The 22,172-nt window shown below is 40.3% G+C and overlaps 1 protein-coding gene across 8 annotated transcripts in view; it reads left to right on the forward strand.

Moving 5' to 3' along the window:
* Nucleotides 1–22,172, forward strand: part of ANKS1B (ankyrin repeat and sterile alpha motif domain containing 1B) — a 1,164,007-nt gene that overhangs the window by 1,072,067 nt on the left and 69,768 nt on the right. For 3 of the 8 annotated variants that reach the window (XM_040234922.1, XM_040234916.1, XM_040234918.1), the window contains exon 20: nucleotides 20,549–20,623. The exons of 3 other annotated variants lie outside the window; for them this stretch is intronic. In XM_040234922.1, coding sequence (XP_040090856.1) covers nucleotides 20,549–20,623 — 75 coding nt within the window. The remainder of the gene's footprint in view (nucleotides 1–20,548; nucleotides 20,624–22,172) is intronic. 2 more of the 8 variants (XM_040234917.1, XM_040234919.1) reach the window with 1 other exon arrangement.

Below are 22,172 nucleotides of genomic sequence, written 5' to 3' on the forward strand. Positions count from 1 at the left end.
GTTTTTTTTTTAATATATAATCCATCATACTCTCTCTAGACCAAGTCTTCCCCAAAGTTATGCCCTTAGCCAGTGTAAAGCTGAATTCAACTCTTCTTCCTAAAGACGTGAATTAGCAATTAAAATTCCTGTAGGAAAGCAGCTGGTTACACTTGTTTCCCACTGGGAGCTCAGTTCCCGAACCCCCCCCCCCCCCCCCCCCCCCCCCGCACCCTGCCCCGGTCCCCGCGAAATCCTTTCCCAAGGGATTTCTCCTGAGGGGCTTACTGGAGGTTGGTTAATGCATGCCTAGCCAGTCTTGTTTCCCACTAAAAGGCAGAAGTCCACCTTCAGGCTTTCTTACTTCCTAACAGAAAGGAAAATTCAGGTAAAAGAAAACCACCAGGACAAATCCTTATTCACAGAGACCCCTCTGCTGCTTCAGGTTTAGCTGAGCCCCCAGCAGAGTGATTTGGAATTCTAGCCATAGGCCAGGAACCTGAAGCTCTTAGTGGCTACAGTAATTATAGGAACCTAACTTTGTTAATGTTTGCCCAGCAGATGTGTGGAAGTGCTTTAACTTAGTAAACTCCTTCTTAAGGTTAAATTGAGGTAAATTTAATGTCCATTCTACCTGTAAAATTTTTTAGCATATATTTTTCAAATGGTAACTCAGTATTTAATTACTTATTTTCAATTGAAACTGTTTAAAATATCTTTCTTGGAATCCAGAGAATTTTAAATAGCATGGCTATTGTTTGCTTTTATTCTGACATAAGCAATGTTGTGACATCAAATTGTCTTACACAAATATGGGAGAAACAAAATCAAGTTAAGTACTGTTAGGATTTTTGAAACCATGAAATGTAGTGATGTCAGCATGTTTAAACAATGGGTTTCCTATCATGCTGGAAACACTGGATTCATTGGCTCAGAAGTTCTGAAAGGCTTCCCTATTTCCATACCCCTAATAGATAAATGTCACATTCACATTTGTATAATAGTACCTTAATATGTATAGAGCTTGCTTTTCAATTTCCAAAGTGCTTTCACATCTGTTCTCTCATTTTAGCATGAACAAGGTGTCCTACACAACTATTTAGGTGTGTGTAGCACATTGCAGATCAGCTTTTAAGTCCAAGTTCTATGGAGATAAGATAGTTAAGTGAAAAATATAAAAAATAATAACAGAAGGAAGAAAAATATTTCCAGGATTTAGGACCTAATCAACAATATTTAGAAATTTTCTTGAGTGATACTTAGGGTAAATCAAAATGTTCCTGAAATGAATAATAAGGAGTAATGGAATTAATAAAATTTAGGGACCACATGCTCCAAAGTTATGAAAAAGAAAAAAGAATTTCCCAATATGACACTTATAGCCATTTATTTATAACCAAATACTTGTGGGAAAATGAAATAATCCTTCTGTTTTCACAAAATAAGAAAGACTTCTGAGCAGTAAGAGAAAACCCATGCTAAAGAAGTTCTTGTGTTTTGATTGCTGTCATCTAAATAGAAATATCAATATTGCCTGAGGCAGTTACCTTACCCGATGTACACAAACCTTAGAAGCAGACTTATCCACATTTCAAAGACTGGGAAACTGAGAAATTATGTGACTTGGTCTGGGTAGCACAACGGGAAAGAGACGAAATCAGAATTTGCCTGAGGTGATATGTTAGGCACTAGAAAGGCTTTGTCTCCATTGCTTCTAAATCACTAGAAAGTCCATTCAGTGATGAATGTCTAATATTGAATGTCTAATATATTTTGATCCAAACAGTATTACTTAATATGTATGACTAGATCAATTACTTCTTTTTTAATTAAATCTTCTTTAAAGTCTTTATTGAATTTCTTACAATATTGCTTCTGTTTTATGTTTTGGGTTCTTGGCCGCAAGGCATTAGGCATGTGGGATCTTAGCTCCTTGACCAGGGATCGCAAATCTGCAAACCCTGCATTGGAAGGCAAAGTCTTAACCACTGGACCACCGGGATGGTACCTCAATTACTTCTTTATTTGAAAGCAGTTTACATATTATGTTAGTTCCACAAATGTTTGTTCTTTTGATACTGTTAGAGGAAGAGAAATGGAAATTGGGCCGCATAGAAGCCCTGCTGTGGCCCCACCCATACCTGAGACTCCACGTGCAGTATCTTATTTAAACCTCACCACAGCTCCTCCTATACTCAAGGAGCCCACGTGAGTGAATGCTTTGCCTCACAGCTGCTGTATGGCAGAGCCCAAACACAAGCCGTCCGCCTGACCATGTCCTGTTCTTCTATGCCCCTAGTGGGCTACTTCTATTTTTAAATGATATGAAATATCTTTATAACACTTCAATAAATACCAATTTCCCATATGCTATGTCAGACCCTCTATCCGTAGAATTCTCCAGGCAAGAATACTGAAGTGGATAGCCATTCCCTTGTCCAGGGGATCTTCCCAGGTCTCCTGCATTGCAGGCAGATTCTTCACTGTCTGAGCCACCAGGGAAGCCCATACATACATAGAGACAGTGAACAGAACGAGAATAATATCGCTGCTGGTTAGTGGAAACTTATGGAATCAGCTCATGGTTCTCACCATAAAACTTAATTTTTTAAATTTTATTTTATTTCAGTATAGTTAAATTACAATATTGTGTTAGCTCCAGGTGTACATGGACATCTCCAGATGGTCAATACCACAATCAGATTGATTATATTCTTTGCAGTCAAAGATGGAGAAGCTCTATACAGTCAGCAAAAACAAGATCAGGAGCTGACTTTGGCTCAGATCATGAACTCCTTATTGCCAAATTCAGATTTAAATTGAAGAAAGTAGGGGAAACCACTAGACCATTCAGGTATGAGCTAAGTCAAGTCCCTTATGATTATACAGTGGAAGTGACAAATAGATTCAAGGGACTAGATCTGATAGTCAAGAGTGCCTGAAGAACTATGGACGGAGGTTCGTGACATTGTACAGGAGGTTCGTGACATTGATCAAGACCATCCCCAAGAAAAAGAAATGCAAAAAGGCAAAATAGTTGTCTGAGGAGGCCTTACAAATAGCTGAGAAAAGAGAAACTAAAGGCAAAGGAGAAAAGGAAAGATACACCCATCTGAATGCAGAGTTCCAAAAAATAGCAAGAAGAGATAAGAAAACCTTCCTCAGTGATCAATGCAAAGAAATAGAGGAAAACAATAGAATGGGAAAGACTAGAGATCTCTTCAAGAAAATTAGAGATACCAAGGGAACATTTCATGCAAAGATGGGCTCAATAAAGGACAGAAACAATATGGACCTAACAGAAGCAGAAGATATTAAGAAGAGGTGGCAAGAGTACACAGAAGAACTATACAAAAAAAAGATCTTCATGATCCAGATAACCACAATGGTGTGATCACTCACCTAGAGCCAGACGTCCTGGAATGTGAAGTCAAGTGGGCCTTAGGAAGCATCACTATGAACAAAGCTAGTGGAGGTGATAGAATTCCAGTAGAGCTATTTCAAAACAAAAGATGATGCTGTTCAAGTGCTGCATTCAGTACAACAGCAAATTTGGAAAACTCAGCAGTGGCCACAGGACTGGAAGAGGCCAGTTTTCATTCCAATCCCAAAGAAGGGCAATGCCAAAGAATGCTCAAACTACCGCACACTTGCACTCATCTCACACGCTAGTAAAGTAATGCTCAAAATCTTCCAAGCCAGGCTTCAACAGTACGTGAATTGTGAACTTCCAGATGTCCAAGCTGGATTTAGAAAAGGCAGAGGAACCAGAGATCAAATTGGCAACGTCTGTTGGATGTTAGAAAAAGCAAGAGAGTTCCAGAGAAACATCTACTTCTGTTTTATTGACTGTGCCAAACAAAGCCTTTGACTGTATGGATCACAACAACCTGTGGAAAATTCTTAAAGAGATGGGAACACTAAACCACCTTACCTTCTTCCTGAGAAATCTGTATGTAGGTCAAGAAGCAACAGTTAGAACCAGACGTGGAACAACAGACTGGTTCCAAATAGGGAAAGGAGTACGTCAAGGCTGTATATTGTCACCCTGCTTATTTAACTTATGTACAGAGTACGTCATGAGAAACACCAGGCTGGGTGAAGCACAAGTTGGAATCAAGATTGCCAGGAGAAATATCAATAACCTCAGATATGCAGATGACACCACCCTTATGGCAGAAAGTGAAGAAGAACTAAACAGCCTCTTGATGAAAGTGAAAGAGGAGAGTGAAAACATTGGCTTAAAATTCAACATTCAGAAAACTAAGATCATGGCATCTGGCCCCAGCACTTCATGGCAAATAGAAGGGGAAAGAATGGAAACAGTGAGAGACTTTTTCTTAGGCTCCAAAATCACTGCAGATGGTGACTGCAGCCACGAAATTAAAAGTGGCTTGCTCCTTGGAAGAAAAGCTATGACCAACCTAGATAGCACATTAAAAAGCAGAAACATTACTTTACAGACAAAGGTCCGTCTAGTCAAAGCTATGATTTTTCCAGTAGTCATGTATGAATATGAGAGTTGAACCATAAAGAAAGCTGAGTGCTGAAGAATTGATGCTTTTGAACAGTGGTGTTGGAGAAGACTCTTGAGAGTCCCTTGGACTGCAAGATCAAACCAGTCACTCCTAAAGGAAATCAGTCCTGAATATTCATTGGAAGGACTGATGCTGAAGCTGAAGCTCCAATCCTTTGGCCACCTGATGCGAAGAACTGACTCACTGTAAAAGATCCTGATGCTGAGAAAGATTGAAGGTGGCAAGAGAAGGGGACAACAGAGGATGAAATAGCTGGAGGGCATCACTGACTTGATGGACATGAGTTTGTATAAGCTCCGGGAGTTGGTGATAGACAGGGAAGCCTGATGTCCTAAAGTCCCTGGGGTCAAAAAGAGTCGGACATGACTGAGTGACTGAACTGAACTGAACTCCAGGGGTATAGCACAGTATGAGTTATACATACATGTATATATATCTGTTCTTTTTCAGATGCTTTTCCCTTATAGGTTATTACAAAATATTGAGTATAGTTCCCTGGGCTGTACAGTAGGTCTTTGTTGGTTATCTATTTTATGTATAATAGTGTATATGTGCTAATCTCCTCTTCCTAATTTATCCCCTCCCCATTTTCCCCTTTGGTGATCGTAAGTTTGTTTTCTGCATCTGTGAGTCAGTTTCTGTTTTGTAGTACATTCATTATCTTTAGATTTCACATATAAGTGACTGCATATGATATTTGGCTTTGGCTTGTTTTACTTAATAGGATAATCTTGAAGTCCATCCATGTGGCTGCATATGGTATTATTTAATTCTCTCTATGGCTAATATTCCATTTTGTGAATCATAAAGAATATATGGTAATATCCATTCCATATCCATCAAGTGTCCTGTTGATGGGCATTTAGGTTGCTCTCATGTCTTGGCTATTGTAAGTAGTGCTGCTGAGAACATAAGGTGCAGGTATCTTGGCGTATAGTTGATTTACAATGATGTGTTAGTTTCAGGTATACAGCAGAGTGAATCAGTTATATATATATGTATATATATATATGCACATATATCCATTCTTTTTTATATTCTTTTCCCATATAAACCGTTACAGAGTATTGAGTAGCATTCCCTGTGCTATACAGTAGGTCCTTAGGATTGCAGGATTACATTGTAACTCTGTTTCTAATTTTTTAAGGAACCTCCTTACTGTTCTCCATAGTGGCAGTACCAATTTGCATTCCCACCAACATAGGAGGGTTGCGTTTTCTCCAGATCCTCTCCAGCATTTATTATTTATAGACTTTTTGATGATGGCCCTTCTGACTAGAATGAAATAATACCTCATTGTGGTTTTGATTTTCATTTCTCTAATAATTAGCAACGTTGAACACTTTTTCATGTGCCGTTGGCCACCTGTATGTCTTCTTTGGAGAAATGTCTATGTAGGTCTTCTGCTTATTTTTTGATTGAATTCTTTGTTTTTTTGATATTGAGCTGTTAGTGTATTTTGGAAATTAATCCCTTGTTGCATCTTCTGCAAATATTTTCTTCCATTCTATAGGTTATCTTTTCACTTTGTTTATGATTTTCTTTGCTGTGCAAAAGCTTTTAAGTTTAATTAGGTCCCATTTGTTTATTTTTGTTTTTATTTTCATTCCTCTAGGAGGTAGATCTAAAAAGATTGCTGTGATTTATGTCAGTGTTCTGCTTATGTTTTCCTTTATGAGTTTTATAGTATCTGCTCTCACATTTAGGTTTTTAATCCATTTTTTAGTTTCTGCAGTGTTTATTTGTTGATCCTCTTGTGGGAACTCCTCCCTGAACATCTTGGGAGAGCTCTGTCTTCCTGCCATGTTTGTGAAAAGCTTTGTATGTAGGTGTGGAGTTTATTGCTCAGAGAGAAAAGTTCTTGCCTGTGGGGACCTCTCCAGTGAATGGATGCTGCTTCCTTAGCAGCTTCTTCAGTTGGAGTTTTGATTTGGTTTCTTTCTGACTCTGCGATCTGTATCAAGACATGTGATTTCTCTAACTTTAGTTTCCCCATCTTTAAAACATAGATAAAGACTGCCTCACAGGTTTGTGTGAATCAGATAATTTTTGTGAAAGTATATTCTAAACTATGAATCATTATTGTGTACATATAGATAGATGTATGACTGTCAGTTCAGATATATCCTCTATCAGTCCCTAATTCAAAGGTCCCTGGTTCATAGTAGGACCAGTTAATAACAAAAGCGTTAGGTAAGTGGTCAGAGTGGTAACAATCTATGAAGACCACTCTTTTGTTCCAGTATTATACAGGCTTAGAATATATACTGAGAATGAAATTGGAACTTTCCTCCTTATTATGTAGCTGTTAATTGTATACATATGAAGGCTGCCACAGAGTATCTCTCATGATGGAAAAGGGATCTGTGAGATGATCACAAAGCGAGCGAAAGCAGAGGAGAGCTGGAAGAGTTCTCTGCAAATTAAGGGTACAAAAGTATGAGGCAAAGGATATCTTACAGTAATAACATGTTATTATTGTAATGTGGTAAGAGAAAACATAAAGCAAGAAACAAAGGATTGTTTTTTCCTTAAATGAATCTTACAACTTGAAATGACTAAGTACACAAAATTGTTAACTAGAGAAGCATAGATATCCCAAAAATCCATGAGGTAAACACTGAGCCAGCCTCTGGGCATGAAGATAGTAATTTATTCTTCTGTACTTTCCCTGAGAGAAAAAGCCTGGTCTTCCTAGGTTCTACCCACTGCTCTTATGTGATGGAATTTATAGAATCAGCCTTCAAAAAATGGTGCAACTGTTTTGAAAAGAACAGCATTTTACAAAGTGATTTCCCACCCCCGATGAAACAAGTTTTATTACTGAGTTACATTAGATTTTTTGAAATGTCCATAAGTTAGTGGCTAGTTTTTAATTTAGATTTTTATCACTTCACTACTACTCAGAAAAACTCAGCATGTCCATGACTTCAAAAATTTTTACGAAGGTCTAGGAAGAACAACTCCTAATACTTCAGCACAGACAGATAATGTATAACTCAAAAAAAAAAAAAGGTTAAGAATAAACTCCATAAGCTCTTCCATCAGGAGCTCTCAGTATGACAGCTTGTTGGGCAGACAAGCTAACACCCAGCTTCAGTGATAACTTGGGATGTTGATGATATCTGTGCCCCATTTCAAGCCAGAAACTCTGGACCATCAGCCATCTATTCCCAAAGGCATCATGCCAAGTAAAAGTGAAAATAGTGCTCTCATACCTGGAACTTAAACCTGATGTGTTACACACCTAGTTTATTACTGTGGATGGTTAATTGCCTCTTCTCAACATATATGCTACTCTCCCCAAGACAGTTTTGGTGCTGGAAATTCCAATATGATTAGCATCTTACAGGCAACATTGAAATGTTACTGTCTATCCTGTACCACAGTCAAAAAAATAATGAGAAGAACTTGGAGAATCACTCAGATGGATTCCCCTTCAGGCTTTGATACTCCTCTTACAACTCTCGATTCTTTTTTTTAAATATACATTTATTTATTTTAATTTGAGGTTAATTACTTTCTTGCTTCTTTCATTCTCTGTCCATTTCGTCAGTGAAGCAAATTAGACAACCAGGAGTTTGTTCTGATCTATGCCATCAGACCTAAACACCTCCAGTCACTTGTGATGCCACCACCTCCCCTTCTGTGCTGGTACTTAACCAAGAAGAACGTTTCCAATGAAAACCAGACCACAGATTTTTAAAAAGACATAAACAGAAAAGGTCCTATTTTCAACTGAATATGTAAGAAATCTGACAATATATGAAAAACCCTATTTTAGTGGAATTGATCTTGTGATATTTAGTGGAGCCTTAGGCTGGCTGACACTAGCAGCTTGTTCACAAAGAGGCACACCAGGCTATTTTTCTCCACTTGTTAAATTTTCAGAATGTTTCTCATTAGATTCAGTCCAGTTCCTGGGTCCGCAGGTCAACGTTGGCTGTTATAATGTGACCTTGATACATTTTCAAGTGGTATGAGAATTCTCTTATTCTTTTCCTTCTTCCTTTTCTTTTTCCAGTATTAAAGAAACTAAAGAGGGTTTTAATGTCTAGGGGAAATAGGGCTTATTGAGCAATCCTATCTCAGTAACTTCGTTCATGTATCAGTAAAGCAATAACTCAGCAGAGACTCTGCTGAGTGCATGCAGGTAACAGAAATCCAGCTCAAGCATGAAAGGGCGCATATTTAGTCATTTTTGCTACACAGTCCTGGTAGCCTGGGTTCAGGTGCTCACTTGATGTCTTGGTCTTGGACTCCTCGTGTCTCACCTCTGTTGTCCTCTGGGTTGGCTCTTTTCTCAAGCAGGCTTTTTCCTGCATGAGGGGAGTTTCAAGTCCAATTCCTGTCACACTTGAAAACCTGTGAGAAAGAGGGCTTATCTAACCAAGAGTTCCCCCAGAAAGACCCAGGATTGAGTCCCATTGGTTCAGATCAACCTGGATTTGGTTTGGATCATTTATCTGCCTTGAGCTAACCACACAGGAGTGTGTGTGCGTGGTGTGTGAGATGTGATTAGCCAGGAGCGTGTGTGTGTGTGTGTGTGTGTGTGTGTGTGTGTGTGTGTGTGTGGTGGTGGTATGTGTGAGATGTGATTAGCCAATCCTAGGTCACGTGCCTAGAGATGGCTTTAGCTCCACCAGAACCACAGGAACTGAGGGGTGAGAAGGGAGGCTCCTCCCGTTGACAGGCTGTTATGACCAGAAGTGACAGTGGTTTCTGGGCCAATAGGGATAGCAGTGGTGAGCACTTCAGTAAACCCACTCTGACTTCCAAATTCTGAAAATGTTTGATGGAAAATTATTATATTATTAATCCATGCCTGACTTGCTACAGTCCATGGGGTTGCAGAGTCGGATACAGCTGAGCGACTGAACAGCAGCAATACACGAGTATTACTTTCATTTCTGTGTACTTAATTTGAGGAGCTTTTTAAAAAATAACAAGTACACTCATGGCGGATTCAAGTCAATGTATGGCAAAACCAATACAATATTGTAAAGTAAAATATATTAATTAATTTAAAAAAATAAAATACTAACATAACAAGATAAATAAAATAATATATTTGAAGTAATGAGATCAGGGTTAAAAACCCTATCTCTAATATCTAATACCTCTGTAACCTTGAACAAGCCTCTCAGCTACTCAGGGCCTTGGTTTTCTCTTCTTAAAGTAAGATCATTGCCCCCTTCCATCACTGTTGTGAGGCACAAGTAAAGTAGTAGTTGTCAAGTATTTAACAAACTATATAGTTCTACATTTGGGTGGTTTGGGAAATTATTATTATTTTGAGATAGCTCTAACTTCCTTCTTTTCTGTGCTTTTTCAACTTCAACTGGGAATGAATGCATTCTAAAATAAAGCTCATAATTTTTAGCTGTGTTTTACAAAAGTATTTCTATTTTCCAGCTGGTAAACCCCAAACTAATACCTCTTCACTGATATGGAAACAGTAGTTCTTAGGACTACAAGCACTGTACAAGAACTTCCTATCTGTATTATAACCTAGTTAGTGTTGAAGCTCTTTGGAGAGGATTAGTGGATGATTCCATACTTAAATACTTTATGAGTTAACATGTATTAAAATATGCCCTTATATGTTAAAATATTTTACTTCTCTTGTAGTAGAGTCTATTTGGGCTATGTAGAGGTGAGACCTGACTTTTCCTTATATTTTAATTCCCTATAATAAGCATCCCATTATTATCAGATTATACAAGGTTTTTAGACACTGCAAAAGCCACAGGTTTTTTAAGATTTATTTTAATTAGAGGATAATTGCTTTACAGTGTTGTGTTGGTTTCTGCCATACAACAACGTGAATCAGCTATAAATATATATCACTTGAATCCTCAGAGCCAGGATGAGGACCGTGAACTGCCTACCAGCTCTAAGCTAGGTGGGTGATTAGTTCATTGTCATCATCCTCAGAGCCAGCATTGATTAGTACAGCTTTATAATGAGGAAGTCAAGGCACAGAGGGTTTATGCTGTTGGCCCAAGACCACAAAGATTATAAGAAGCAGAGTCAGTACTTGAACCCAAGCTGTCTAGCTTCAGACCCTGTGCTTTAAGCACTGTGATGATGAACCCCTGGGTTGTATCTACACAGCAGACATGCTGCTGCTGCTAAGTCGCTTCAGTTGTGTCCGACTCTGTGCGACCCCATAGATGGCAGCCCACCAGGCTCCTCTGTCCACGGGATTCTCCAGGCAAGAGCACTGGAGTGGGTTGCCATTTCCTTCTCCACACAGCATACATAACACATTCTAAAATAACTCTAGAACCCCAAGAGGCTCCAGTACAATGTTTTGAGACCTTTGACATATTCTGCGAGTAATATTTAATACTTTATGTAAAATCACGTGTAGTAGAGACTTGAATCTCTAAGGTGGTGTGGACAGACATTATATTTGAAGAGAATCCTTTGCTCTTCATATCCAACTTTTCATTCTTTACAAATCAAGGGGAGTAAAGAGTAACTTCATGAAATCAATTGCAAAATTATGTGATCTCCACCTTTCTGTGTGGATCTCTACTCTGAGGCTTGAATGCAGCCTCACAAGAATTTACAGTAGCTTGCATTCTCTATATACTTTTATGGCTAGAAGTTTCTTCTGTGCTCCTGTTAAAGAAAACCAGAGAACTTTAGGGTGAGAAGGGGCCAGAAAATGTATCCAGTCCTGTGTCTTGATGCAGCACCCCCTCTAACACATCCTTAGTAAACAGCCACAAGTTTATACTTCTTCTTGTCTCTGTAAGTCCACCCCCACTTTGTGAGGCAGCCAGCCCCGTCATCACTGAATAAGTTCTAATTAACAGGACTTTTGCCTTATAGTGTATTGAAATTAGCCCCCTTAAAATTCCCACATAGTCAGTTAATGCTATCTTCTGAAAACACGAAGAGTAAATCTGCTTCCTGTTGGTGAGAGTAGTGAAGACTAAAGACTCTGTGATGTCTTTCCTTTGCTATATTAACCACTTCCAGCTCTTGCCAATATCTTTCTGATAAGAGGGATGTGGGCTACACAGCATTCTGATTCCCCAGCTCTGGTCATGTCGGCTTTGTTGATGTTCATGCTTAACATTGGGATACTATTAATTCTTGTTGAACTTTTCTATGAAAATGCTTTAGTCTTTTTCAGTGGCCATGAGCCATGTCTCCCTTCTCAGGCCTCAAAAGTGCTGTGTGTGTGGGGGGGGGGGTGTGTGTGTGTGTATTTAACCTTAATGCAGGATCTTACATTTACATTATTCTTTTGCAGGTCTAACAGTTTTATCAAGTAATAAATCCTATTCTATCAGTGCCTTTTTAGAACTTGGTCAATGTTCAACATGTCACTGATCCTTCCCTTCCCAAGTATGTAATGTGCTGATTTTAAAAGCACACCTCAAAAAATGTACCTATCAAGTAACTCCTCCAGTGTGTTGACTTCAGTGTTGAACAAGGCAGACCTGAGGAAGTACCTGTGTAGCCTTCCATCAGAGACCTCTTAGGTTGGCATCATTCAAGATGATCATTCAAGCGGACCTTGTTTTCCCATATATTCCACAAGGACAAAATGAGGAAATAGTGGGGTCTTAATAAGTATCAGTGAATGAATGGCTTTGTCCAATACCCCCCTTTTTTAACTTCTTGGCTGCACCATGCAGCAAGTGCAATCTTACTTCCCCAACCAGGGATCAAACCAGCTCCCCCTGCAGTGGAAGCTCGGAGTCTTAAGTGCTGGCCTGCCAGGGAAGTGCCTCCAACACCTCTTTTTCACTAGAGGCAGAAAGCAGTGTTGAGCATACAGTTTGTAAATGGGTTCAAATTCTTAAAAATGACATCCTCGATTTACAAGAAAGGAGCATGATTTATATTTTAAAGCAATGTTACTGGCAAAGACCAATTTTTACTTTGCAAAATCGAATTTCTTTGCAGCAGTTCATGTTATGATAAAAAGCTGACTGCTGCTGTTCTGAATGAGTGATTAATATTTCTGCTAATGGCCCTGAAAAATGTTTGTGTCAGGAGTAGCCAGACTTGGAGGTAGAACAAGTAAAATAGTCCATATTGCAAGAAACAGCATGATCCCAATTGACTTAAATTTCCTGCAACATCCAGGGAACCTGGGGCGCTGTACAATAAGATCTGAATTGTACAGTGTTCCACTTTTGTTCCTCTGCTCTGTTGTTTTTTTTCTTGTGAAGAGATTTCATAAATTTCATAAATAATCCTATAATGTCATTTAGGTCTACAACTGTCATATTAGGGCATGCAGGTTATGTATTATCTCTGCAAATGAATAACAGGTCACATAGCTTTAGTTCTCTCCTGTTTTGGCAGCCAAGAGCTTACTTTATGTGCTGTCAGCACCAGAGTCAGAATTTAAAGGGAAAGAGGGAAGAAAGCGAGGAAGGGGGAGGAGAAGAGGGGGAATAGGAGAGAGGGAGGAAATGGGAGAGGAAGTTGTAACTTTGCAGGCAGCAAGTACTGTCAGACTTCGTATCATGTCAGGGTACTAATGATGAGACCAAATGTGGTGCTTACTTCCACTTTTGCTAGGTTGATTCATTCTGATGCCAGCAATAATGGGTCACACATGGAAAAATGACTGTTGGCCTGGCTTTTCACTTCCAGCAGGTGATTACTGATCTGTCCCAGAATGTCCCTGATACAGGGACAAGGTCATATACATGAAAGTGTGAGAAGACTGCTCTTTAAGAAAGGGAAGAAATGATGGGGAGCGGGATTTTTTTTTTGAGTCCAGTGTTCCCTGCAAATAAAATAGTTGACTTGAAACCTTTTACAAAAAGAGTCAGTGGTAAGAAAGCCTGAACTTGAGATGTTCCCAGCGTAGCTGAAAAGAAAGAATCACATATAGTTGTTACAGGGGCGTGTACACATCACAAAACTCACCTGAGAGGAGAGGAAGAGAATGGCTCCGTCTATGATGGTGGGACAGAATAAGATGCTGGCCTGCAGCTTCTGGGTAACTCAGGAGAGACAAAAGGTTCTGGTTTCTGACTTCCAGGCAGGGTTCTGCGAGTGCCCACAGAAGAGGAGACCGCAGGGGCCGTCACCGCTGAAGAAAAGATGCACGCGAGGTGTTTGGTGCGTGGTTCCTTGGCTGAACTGAATTTGTCTGACTCCATCCTTTGACAGGTCTCACCTCGTTTTGGGCTCTGCTCAAGGAGCTGCTGAGTTTTCTGGCTGCTGACCAAGGCTCCCTTTGTTAGGGTGCCCTTTTCTCTTTTGCCTTTGAAGCTGTTTTGTTCTCTCTTCAAGTTTGTTTTTGTTTTATTTTAGAAGCGCTGTCATCTGAGAGAAGAAATGGACTTCATTACTCTTTTAACTTTCACTCTGAACCTTTCCTATTTCTTGTTGGACTCTTTCTGGTCCATTTCTGAACACCCCGAAGTGTGAAAGAATTATGACAGATATAAGAGAAACAGAGGGAAAGGTTTTTTTTTTCAGGACTAGAACAAGGCAGAAAATTTCATCTGATGGAATCTGACCAGAGGGCTCTATTCATACAATTTTCTTTATTAAACTAGCTACACAGCATCAGCAGACACAGAAGGTTTTGATGTTACTGAGTGGGTGGAGCTGTCACAGACTTGCTCCTTCCAAGACCTACCATCAGCTTCTGAATCCCAGTCGACTACGGGTCCTGACAAAAGAAAATGGATCATGTCCATAGCAATGCCTATTCTGTAAGCACTGACTGAAAGCAGGGCTGACCCCTACTCACGTTGTGACCCATGCCTTATACCCCATAGATGAAAAGTAATTGTCTCTGAATGAATGTCAGGGTGCCAGGAAGACAGGTTCTTATGCTCTAAACTTTTCCCCCCATTTTCAGTTTGCACTTGAAAGAATAATCCCTTTGTAGCATGGAAAGCATAAACTTAGTTTGGGTATAATATGCTGGGTGCTTGGGAAAGGCTTCTCTGGGAAGGCAACCCTGGAGTAGAAGGCGAGTGAGGGATTTGGTCATGCAGCACCTGGAGAAGGGGAAACAAGTGCAGAGGCTTTGATACAAGAGTGCGTTTTGCTGTCCACAAAGTGTGAACAGGAGGGAGAGAGGTGAGGCAGGGCAGGGGTAACAGAGGATGGAGTTCCTTGCAGGCCCATTATTAGGACTAAATTTTCTTCTGAGTAAAATGGAGCAGAGCAGCATGATCCAGCCTTCATTTTAAATGGATTGTTTTGGCTGTTGTATTGAGAATCAGCACAACAGGGCCAAGGATGAGAGCAGTGAGACCAGTGTAGAAGCTAATGGAAGAATCCAAGTGAAAAAAGGTAGCGTCTTGGACCAAGTAGGGATAGGACGGTGAGATTTTAGAAGTAAGTTCCGTAGGATTTGTTGCTGGATTGAATGTGAAAGGTGAGCAAGAGGATGACCCCAGCTGGAAGAAGAGGGTTGCCATTTAGTGAAGTAAGACAGTTTATAGGAAAGGAGAGGTCATTTGAAGCTTGGTTTGGGGCATTTAATTTAAGGTTAAGATGCTTTATTAATCATCAAGATTAAGAGAAGTGTTAAGAAGGCTGGGTGTCTGCCTCTGGAGTTCAGAGGAAAGGTTTGGGCTGGAGACATAAATTTGGGCATCAGGATAGGATGAGACCACCTGGTCAAGCCAGAAGTAAGGCATTAAGGACTTATACTCCAGGGGTCAGAGGACGATCAGGTCACAGTAACCCACAGAGGAGCTAGGAAATGGGAGGAGTGATCAAGTGTCAGATGGTCAAGGAAAAGGATCAGTTGGATTTGACAAAATGAAGAACAGTGGTTTCAGTAGAGTGGGCTCACGTGAGGAGAGGAAAGGGGAAGCAGAGACCATATAGATAGCTCTCGGGGCCTTTGCTTTCAAAGAACAGAGATTGAGCAGGAGCTCAGGTGAAATATTGGGTCAAGGGAAGGGGCTTATTTGCTTTTAATGGGAGATGTTTCAGTACTTACCACGAATGTTCAAAAAACAGACAATGAAGAAGAGAGAACTTACTGTAAATTACCAGGTTACTACCAATTGAGCAAAAAAGAAGTCGACCTTTAGGAGAAAGACTTTGGAGATAGATAATATTCTTTTTAGTTTGTTATTAGATTTGAATGCAAATGCGTTGTATTTTCTGAACTGTACTCATGGTAACGTGAGGTATTTGATGGTAACAAGAACAGGATGTGTGTCGTATTTGAGAAAACGTTTCCAGAGTCAGGAGAGAGGTCTGAACTTGAGATAAAATTATGCACCTCCAAAAGTGTGCTGACTTCATCACCAAAGAAGTGAATATTAAATTATTGATATCTCAGTTCTAAGATTTCTATCCCTTTAATTAACCCCCATTTATTTGGATTTCATGGTAATTCAAATTCAGATCAACTAAATTAGCCTTTGCGATGTATGAGAAAAAAGAACTGAGAGAAAATTAATAAGCATATGAAATTGCAAAGGCTGTTTACCATCCTTTTACAGAACTGTTTCCAGGCTCCTACAAGCAGCCCGTTAGCAGATAGGTCTGCTAATTACAGATGTTCCTCTCTTTTCAACAAAGTCAGCACCTCTTTTTCAGCCTTTATCAGGAAAAAATGAGACCATCTCTAACAAGAAGTCTGCAAGGTTAATCTCTGATGCATTTTGCCAGAAGTGTGTTAGCAGTGTTGTAGTTTACTGAGGGCCCAAGTGGCAGCAACAAAGTAGATCGACTAAAAATTATAACGAGGAGAGTAATTAATGTTTCCATGGTGCTTGGTCATTTGCCAAGAAATACTGAACACATTCTGTGATTCCATTCACTCAGTCCATACGTTTGACAGCTTCTGTATTTCAGGTCCTAGAAACCTAGTTGTGAAAAAGTTCCCTTTTGCGTGAAGCTTAGCATGAGTTGCACAACAACCTGGTGAAATAAGTAGGCCGAGTGCTATTATTAATCTTTTCAGATGAGGATATTCTAATGTTTAATTAAAACTTAGATTTAACTCACTTCTGTTCTAGGAATTTGGGCCCCAGCTAAAATTTTATCACTAGTATTTTCTTTCTCAAAGCTTTTGAACACTCAGTACTTCAATACATGTTGTACTCTGAAATTTTATCTTCATAAATATAGTGGAGGAGAAGAGGGGGTCAGAGGATGAGACAGCTGGATGGCATCACCAATGCAAAGGATATGAACTTGGGCAAACTTCGGAAGATGGTGAGGGACAGAGAGGCCTGGCATGCTGCAGTCCATGGGGTTGCAAAGAGTCGGACACGACTGGGTGACTGAACAACAACAAATATAATGAAATTCTGCAGGGGAAGCTCTTTTGCATTTAAAAAATTCATTCCATCACTCAGTCTGATAACCATGTGTCTGGAAGAGCCATTCCATGTTATGAAGACACCAGTTATAGCTGGTCCATCTTAAGTTACTACTCTAGGAGCGTGATCAAGTCTTCACTGTCATCAAAATTGGCTTCCCTGGTGGCTCAGTGGTAAAGAATCCTGCCAGGACAGGAGACGTGGGTTTGATCCCTGAGTTAGGAAGATCCCCTGGAGAAGGAAATGGCTACCCACTCCAGTATTCTTGCCTGGGAAATCCCATGGACAGAGGAGTCTGGCAGGCTACTATCCATAGGGTTGCAAAAGAGTTGGACACAACTTAGTGACTAAACAGCAACAGCAATCATCAAAGTTAGTGTGATAGCTGACATGTATCAGCTTTTTAAAAAAACAACCTCCATAACATACTATTAACTGCCTTTATTTTAAACTTTTTTTTTTAATTTATTTATTTATTTTTAATTTTTACTTTACAATTCTGTATTGGTTTTGGCATAGATTGACATGAATCCACCACAGGTGTACATGCGTTAAAATCTGACTTTTTACCACTTGCATTGAGGCGCATAATTATTAGAAATGAGAACATATTTACTTTAAGTTTGTACATAGGTTTTAAATGGAAAACAGTTATTGTAACTTCTTTAAAAGGTATATATGCCACATAGGAACTCTCTTCAGTGTATATGACTGGAGGTAGGTTTTATTTCTTCATTGAAAAAATCTTACACAGATTTTTAAAAAAGAAAATAATTATGGCACAAGACTCTCTCTTCCCTCCTTAACTCTCTGGTAACTTCTGTGACTGTTGGGAGATATATTCATGTAACAGGATGCTAAGGGGGAGCTTTCCTGTAGGCTCTAAGTACTGCACGTTCTAAAGGGAGAGCTGCTGGTAATGGAGCCCGACTCCCTCCTTGGAGTTGACCAACAGGTGGTGAGTCCTGTCCTGCATAATCAGCTGCCTGTTCATAGAGGCAAAAGATTGCTGCTGGGAGGGTGGGGGGCGCAGGTCAGAAGAATGAGCCACAGTGGAAGGAGCTGAGGCTTTCCCTCCCTTCCCAGGGGAGGGGACAGAGCACATGCCCGGGCAACACAAGCCTGGGGAGAAGGGTTCCAAGGGTAACGTTCACCCAGCGTGGGGCAACCTGGCATCTCTCTCCATCAGTGGACTTCTGGGAGCAGACACGTGTAGACCAGCCTGAACTCAGGAAGAGAGAACTGGAGGGAAGTGTCCTGGCAGAGAGTGGAGTGGTTGCAGAGCCGCGTGCTCTGCATGGCATGGATGTACATGTGGGTGGCGTGGGTGGGCATTCAGGAAGAGGCTGGGCTTCTGTGTGCTCCCCTGCCTCCCACCCAAGGGGCATGCGTGTGTCCTAGGAAGGTTGAGTAGGGGTCAGAGAAAGTCACTCTAGAGCCAGATTTCTCACATCAGGAGCAGTGCTCTCCGGACCCCACGGCCTTCCCAACAGAGCCCTCCAGAGAACCTGCGTGGATACAGTAGAATCCAGGGCCGGGCAGCTCCTACAGGAGGGGTCAGAGACCAAGTTAGTGTCACCCTGATAAGCAGACAACCAGCAGAGAGAATTCAGCCACTGCCAGATAAGAAAGGGGCCCTTGTCCTTCTCCCCAGCGAAGTGCATGAAGGAGGTAGAGCTTGGGGTAGGAGGGCTCCAAGGTGGGCTCTGCTGCCCCACCAGGTGTGTGATGAGGAAGGGCAACGTTCGAATCATATATGATACTGGAGTATGGCCCATCTGGGGGTAATGATTGGAAAATAGAACATTAAGGTATCTGAACCCCGTGTGGAGTTGAGACTGTTTCATAAACTGACTCCATTTATATGTATTTTCTTTCAGGATTAGTAAACAGATTCCATATAGCTGAATAGCCCCTCCGCCTTCTGGTGAAGTCATTACTGGGCTGGCACTCCTTCCTAGCCAGCTGACATGTTGTAACACTTTCCTGTGTGACCTCAGCAAGCTACTGAACCTCTCTGGATGTCATTGTCTTCATCTGTCAGATGACAGGTGATCCCTGGGTTACTTCTGTCACTAAAATTCTGTGAACGTCGTAGAAGATGTAATGTATGTAAAAGAATTAGCTCAGATCTGTGGGTGACAGTGCTTTAAGGGTGTCCTCGAAGTATGTTTGGTGCCAGTTAAGATGGTAATCCTACTGAAGCATGGAGTTAATATATTTAAATCAGATGACAGCTATTGGAGACGAAGCTGGGAGTTTAATGACCCCAATGCTTAACTTGCTAGAGATTTAATTTTTGAAAAGTAGGAAGGGATAGATGCCCCCCTGTGGAGAAAATGGCACGATGTTTAGGGCAGAAACTGAGAAGAGCAGAGCTGCTTTTAAGTGAGAGGTGGTTGGAAGTGCCTTTTGGTCAGACCCCAGGTATCTTACTTTCTTAACAGAATGCCAGTTACCTGACAGTCTGTCCCCAGCAAGCCATCCAGATGACAGAAGGGATGGAGAGCAAGATGTAGGTGGGTATGGAGCTGCCTTTGAACTGGAGAGAGAGATGTTAAATTTATGGTGAGCGTTTCTGGGAGGGTGGAGGTGGGAGAAACATTTAGCCAGAGGAAAGCTTTCGTTTCTGCACTTCCGCACTTGCTGGTGATAGGGTTCCTTGCTGGGTTTCTAAACCATACTGTGCTTGTGTTCTTATCTCCTTTCTGCACTGACCTTTGTACGCTCTGCTTGTGAATTCTGGGGATGTTCACAGTGTTGGCTGAATAAGCTTAGGCGCTCTGCCATTTTCTGTGATTCGATTTCACAGCGTCTTTTAAGTGATGGAATTCAAGAAAAGAACTCTGTAAAGGTCAGGCCAGGAGCCTCTTTGGCTTATCTGGTGGTTTCTGCTGTAACTCCTGGGAGGCTGCTGGTTCATTGGGCATTTGGTTCTAAGCAAACATTATTGCCTTTTAATAACTGTTAGATAATAACTATTGGATTGTTAATGGTGTGGCGAGTCCAAAACATGGAGCTCACTCATTAGGCTCATAAAAAAGCAAATGCTGTTACCCAGAGTTTCTGGTGAGTAACAGAACTGAGCTTCCAGACCCCAACCCACCCCATCTTCCGCCTCCACGGTGCTCCCTCCACCACCACACGCTCCCACTGCTGGGCAGCAAACGGACACTTCTCCCCTTGTTAATCACAGAGTTTGCCCTTGAGAACTCTGGAGGGGGAAAATATCTTCTAGGTTTATCAAGCTGAGCAATGACTAAACTAGGAAAGTCGTTTTATTGCATTGTTTGCTCCTGGTCGTTTGCCTATATGAAAAAAAAATGTTTGGCCTGTGTTAAAGACTTTTTTCCTATCTTTCTTGAACTTCATGAAAATATTTATCCTACGAAATGAATGACGTGAAGGGGGAAGGTATTTCCATTCTCTTTGGCAAGTAGAAAAACACAGTTTGCTTTTTTCAAGATGTGAGTGGATTGGTAATTTCCTTTGACATAAAATTAATGCATAAATGGTCTTTTTTTTTTCTCCCAGCCAACTCAAAATGTTTTTAAGCAAAAGAATGACTTGGAAGTCAATTATTAAACCTCGGGCACCCTAAAGTATTTTTTGAGTGTTGTTGTTTTTTTAAGAAATGTGATTCTTTGCTCTTTATTATTTTCCTCCTTCCCTTCCTTGATGCTACCTTGGTAGCTGCCGTGTTTTAAATATTGACAAGATGAGATAGTTTTCTGTTTATATCAGCAGTCGTCTGTCTGTGAGATATGGACGAATCAGAACGCTGGATTTCCTTTCTCAGCCATCCATCAGGTTCATAATGTAAGGTTACAAATGGTTATTTTCTCTTCCTGAACTTGCGCTGTGTCGTGTGTTGCAAACTGTCGTCAGTAGCTATAGGGACTATGTCCTGGCAGTGCAGAAAATTTGTGATGTCTAACAATTCCTGAGATTTTTTTTAATTGTTTATTATACTTCATTCACTGTGCCTTGTGACTAGTTAACGTGCAAAACATTGTCCTGAAATGAGAAACATACTTGGTTTGGAAGTCTACAGTTAAAATCTGTCCCGTGTGAGTTTGGCTTTCATCCCAGGTGTCCGCGTTCACTTGCTTTCACAGGAGAAAGGAAAAGGGTAAATTGATATATATATATACCCATGTATATATCAGTGTTAGTCTTCCCCATTTTGTACTTTCCTTGTCCATGGGCTATTCAGTCCTTTGTGCCTAACACAAAGGTTCATGCGCTTCACTTGTGAGAAATATTTGAGTATGATTTGCATGATATTCTATATAAGTTTTATGCAAATGCAAGAGGACTATAGCCAAGAGAGGCACCATTACAGCTACAAAGTGGTTCTCAGCCTAATCTTTTTTTTTTTTTTCCACTTGACAGTAGTGAATTGATCTTTGGAATGCATGCAAAATCACAACCTATTTTACTCTGAGCTGCTTAATATTCAGATATTCACATTTCACCTTTGCATACATTTAAAAATTCATTTTTGTTTGGAAAGTAAACATTTTCATGTTTGGGTTTTTTTAATCTATTTCATATTTTAAAATACAATCCTATTTTCACACTCTTAAATTTTTCTCATTGGGCAGCCTGCTGTCTGAGAGGTTGAGACTTTTGGTTGAGAATCACTCAGAAGAGCTTTTGCAAAGCTCTTGGGGCAGCATGCAGAGGGCCTCTTTTGGGGTGCCACGTCAGGCATACCCCTCCTTGTGTGCATGGGATTTCTGGCTCTTGGCGACCACAGTCTATACATTGCCTGGTACTGCTGCTCCAGTGACCCAGCAGTTCCTCCTGAACACGTAAACGCTCGCTAACCAGTGCTTTTTCATGTTCAGAAGTGGCCATCGCCGCTCTTTTATCAAAAGAAACAAATTTAGGATAACCAGCTGCATTCTTTATTCTTGAAGATATTTTAGAAGAACTGCACCAGCATCTTGCTTTCATGTGTATGTGAACTGTTTATAGGAGGCCTTTCCTTACATTCACATGCCAATGTATGTATACATATTTATAAGTATGTGACTTCTTCAGAGCTGTTAAGATAAGGGAAAGTAAATGTAATCACATATATCTTATGTATGTTTGGGTAGCCCATCTCTAATATTTGTTAGAATTATTGAAAGTGAAACCTGAAAATAACAATTGCCATTTAAAATCATTTTAGTTTTTTATTAAGTGATCTGAAGAAATAGAAAACAATGTTTGTTAATATTCGATCTAAATTTACAAGCAGGTAGGTGGGAGTTGTTCCTAATAGAAAAGATTTAAAAGCTTCTATTAAAAAATCAATTAAGTCCTCATTTAAAAATTTTTTTAAAGAATAAGATAAGGCTTGGAAAATACCATACCT

The sequence above is a fragment of the Oryx dammah genome, unplaced genomic scaffold (genome assembly GCF_014754425.2).
Source record: "Oryx dammah isolate SB20612 unplaced genomic scaffold, SCBI_Odam_1.1 HiC_scaffold_29, whole genome shotgun sequence".
In the NCBI taxonomy this organism is placed as follows: domain Eukaryota; kingdom Metazoa; phylum Chordata; class Mammalia; order Artiodactyla; family Bovidae; genus Oryx; species Oryx dammah.